The sequence below is a fragment of the Penaeus vannamei genome, chromosome 26 (genome assembly GCF_042767895.1).
Source record: "Penaeus vannamei isolate JL-2024 chromosome 26, ASM4276789v1, whole genome shotgun sequence".
Classification (NCBI taxonomy): domain Eukaryota; kingdom Metazoa; phylum Arthropoda; class Malacostraca; order Decapoda; family Penaeidae; genus Penaeus; species Penaeus vannamei.
Window position 1 is genome coordinate 20490367 of NC_091574.1, and position 3761 is coordinate 20494127.

General features: G+C 46.3%; 1 protein-coding gene across 1 annotated transcript in view; it reads right to left on the reverse strand.

Annotated features, from left to right (window-relative positions):
- The window catches only part of LOC113815848 (uncharacterized), a 5590-nt gene extending 2184 nt beyond the window's left edge, over positions 1-3406 (reverse strand). Inside the window, exons 1-4 of the mRNA XM_070140110.1 lie at positions 3284-3406; positions 2775-2897; positions 2057-2200; positions 1060-1273 (exon numbers count right to left, since the gene is read on the reverse strand). Coding sequence (XP_069996211.1) covers positions 1060-1273; positions 2057-2200; positions 2775-2897 — 481 coding nt within the window. The 5' untranslated portion in view covers positions 3284-3406. The remainder of the gene's footprint in view (positions 1-1059; positions 1274-2056; positions 2201-2774; positions 2898-3283) is intronic.
- Between the last annotated feature and the right edge of the window lie 355 nt (positions 3407-3761).

A 3761-nucleotide genomic window follows, 5' to 3' on the forward strand; every position in this document is an offset into this window, starting at 1 on the left:
GAAGGGGAAGGGAGGGAGGGGAGAGGAGGAGGGGAGGGAGGGGAGAGGAGGAGGGAAGGGGAGGGGAGAGGAGGAGGGAAGGGGAGGGGAGAGGAGGAGGGAAGGGGAGAGGAGGGTGGGAGGGGAGGAGGGAAGGGGAGGGGAGGGAGGGGAGAGGAGGAAGGAAGGGGAGGGGAGGGGAGAGGAGGAGGGAAGGGGAGGGGAGAGGAGGAGGGAAGGGGAGAGGAGGAAGCAAAGGGGAAGGGAGGGAGGGAAGGGGAGGGGAGAGGAGGTGGGAAGGGGAGGGGAAGGAGGGGAGAGGAGGAGGGAAGGGGAGGGGAGGGGAGGGAGGGGAGAGGAGAGGAGGAGGGAAGGGGAGGGGAGGAGGGAAGGGGAGGGGAGGGAAGCGGGGAGGATGAGGAGAGGAGGCGAGGGGAGAGGAGGGAGTGGATAAGGAGGGGCGAGAGGAGGAAGGGGTGGATGAGGATGAAGGAGGGGAGGGGAGGAGGGGATGGATGAGAAGGGAGGAGAGGAGGGAAGGGAGGGGGAAGGAGGAGGGGAGGCAAGGGAGGGGAAAGGAGTGGAGAGGAGGGGGTGGAGGAGGAAGAAGTAGGGGAGGGGAGGATGAGAAGGGAGGAGAGGAGGGGTGAGAAGGGGAGGGGAGGGAGGGGAAGCGAGGGGAGGAGGGAGAAGGGGGTAGCAGGTAAGAAGAATGAGAAGAAAGGTGAAGGTGAAGGAAAAAAACATATCATCATTATCATCATCATAATCATCATCACATCGTTATCATCATTATCATCATCACAAAAGACACCAACAACCACCACATCACCACCATCATAATCCTCCTTCTCATCATCACAAAAAGACAACAACAACCACCACATCATCATCACCACCACCATTGCCATCATCACCATTACCATCATCCTCATCACCACCACTACCATCATCATCCTAATCATCATCACGAAAAGACACCAAACACTACCACATCAACACCATCGCTATCATCATCACCATCACATCATTATCATCACAGAAAGACACCAACCACCACCACATCATCACCGTACGAACCTTTCCACGAGCGAACGACCTGCCCTCTACCGGTGAGATTCGCAGCCGCCATTTCCCGCGCGAACTTCCCCGCCATCTCCGCCTTCTCGCCCTCGTCTACGGTTTCCACAAAGCTCTTGTTACTCCTGAGGAAGCACTGGCCGTAGTGACCGAGACCGGCGCCGAAGTCAGCCACGTTCGCGCCTCCGAACAAGTCCTCCAGCGCCCGGCACAGCTGTGGGGGAGAGGGAGGTGAGGGGGGAGGGAAGAGAGAAGGGAGGAGGGGGGATTTAGGAAGAAGGTGGAGGGAAGGGGAAAGGGAGAGGGAAGAGAAGAAGGGGAAGAGAAGGAAGGAGAGAGGTGGAAGGGAGGGAATGGGAAAAGGAAGAGAGTGGGGAGGAGAGAGGGAGGAAGGGAGGAGAGGGGGAGGGAGGAGAAAGGGTAGGAATAGGGCAGGCAAGAAAGAGGAAGGGCAGGAGGGGAAAGGGGGAAAAGGAAGAGGGAGGAAAGGAGAGGAAAAGGGATATATATATATATATATATATATATATATATATATATATATATATATATATATATATATATATATATATATATTGAATATCAAGATGTGACTATCCGCAGGCATGTTTATTTTTTATATTGTTTTATCAGTTTAATGAAGCACGACTTTATTGGATCCTGGACTTATCTGCACGTGTTATATTTTTTATTGGTTCTGAGTGCTATTAATCGCACTATATAATTTGTCTACTGGAAATCATCGCTTCTGACAGTTATTTTGGTATAGCTATTTTTGTTTATTTATTATCAATAAATGTTATGATAAAACCAGTTACAGTACATAATAACACCATATGTTAGAATATTTACATTTAGCCCTGCACCCTCTCAAAACCTATTTAGAGAATTATAATGTATTACTCATTCGTACATCAAACTGACACTTGACTACATCCGATCTTATCCAATTATCACTGGAATCGGAAAAGGAAAGAGGAATATAAAAAAGACTAACCCGACCGTCCCAGTGGAAATTCCCGCCACTAAACGCCTTGGAATCGTCCACACAAAAACCACCAGATGGCATCACGTCGAAGGCATTGCAGTAAAGGCGGTCAATGTAGTCAAGAATCTCCTGCTGCACTTTATTCATGCTGTTCTGAAGGCGAAATCAAAGCCAAATTCAGTCAGTGTTGGAAATGAATATCCTGATTGATATTGGAAATAAATTTATTACATGTAAAATAAATTAATTGCGGAATGAATACCCAGTTTACCTAAGGTAAATACCAAATTTGATACAGTAAATGTGTCCGTTGTTTACGTTGAAAATATTGAGAACAAAACGATAAATGAACAAAAAATAGCGACGAATGATGACAAACGTCCTATATTACAGTGTTATTTAAATAGATATAAACCAAAACTTCCCTATATCTACCCAAACGGCCGGTCTGTTCAGATTGGGCGAGGCCCGACCTAATAGATATATGCGGACATGCATATCCACAGAAATAAAAGCATATGTCAATCTATCTGATAGAAGTACACTTCTCTATCCTCTATCCGGGAGATATGCATGTCTAGATGGATAAACGTGTAACAACTTCGGTATATATGCATTTGTGTATATATATATGTATGTCAAGTGAATATTCACCGGGTCGGTCCTCGCATATTGTGAGCAAACCGGTCGCATGTCTGTCCAAAGACACAGACAGAGCCACGCTTACCATTCTCCACATGATGGGGGCGCTCTGGGCGTCAGGAGCGACGTGGCTGTTCCACAGGATCGTCGCCGCTGCAGACAGGACGACCACAGACGACACCAACAACAGCAAAAACTTGCGCTGCATCTGCTTGGATATAACACATTGGTAGGCGTAAATAGCAATAAATATTTACAATTATGTTTAAATATATAGCAATAAATAAATAACTGGCCGTTTGATAGGGTGCATATGCTAAAAAAAGTAATGATAATGATGAATTGAAATTAAATTTCCGATCATGATGACCATAATAGTAATGATGAAAAGAACAGGAATGATAGTGATGATGATGAAAAGAACATGAATAACGATAGTGATGAAGATGAAAAGAACAGGAATAACGATAGTGATGATGAGAAGAACAGGAATAACAATAGCGATGATGATAATGATGGTGATGGTGATAAGAAATGAAAATTATAATCTCTACTGATAATAAGCAAAAACAAGGGAAATAAAAGACAACTTACACTTCAGAACGCACAATTCTGAACTTTCTTGTTATATCGCAAAACGTGAACTGAGGTAAAAGAGCAAGTGTGCGAGAGACTTCAAAGTAATAGCGTACACGTGTTAATGTGCCTGCATGTTATGTGTGTGTGTGTGTGTGTGGAGTACCTAACCCATGCTGCACACATATCTTTTCTCTGATTGGCGAAAGAGCTAGAAATAAAACATTTGTAACTCACATGAAGGCATGAGTCATGTTAAGATGGCGGGAGAGAGAGAGAAAGAGAGGAGAGAGAGAGAGAGAGAGTAGAGGAGAGTGAGAGAGAGAGTGTCAGGTTTTTTTGTGTGTGTATGGAGACACAGTTCTGGTTTGGCTGTTTATTGATAGAAGTGGCTGGTAGGTAGCGTGGCGGGGGCTGTCTCCTGCAGTGTAGTTGTGGGCAAAGGAAGCCCAAAGGCGCGTCGAGCATGCGTGGGGAAGCGCCCCCAAGAGGAGGC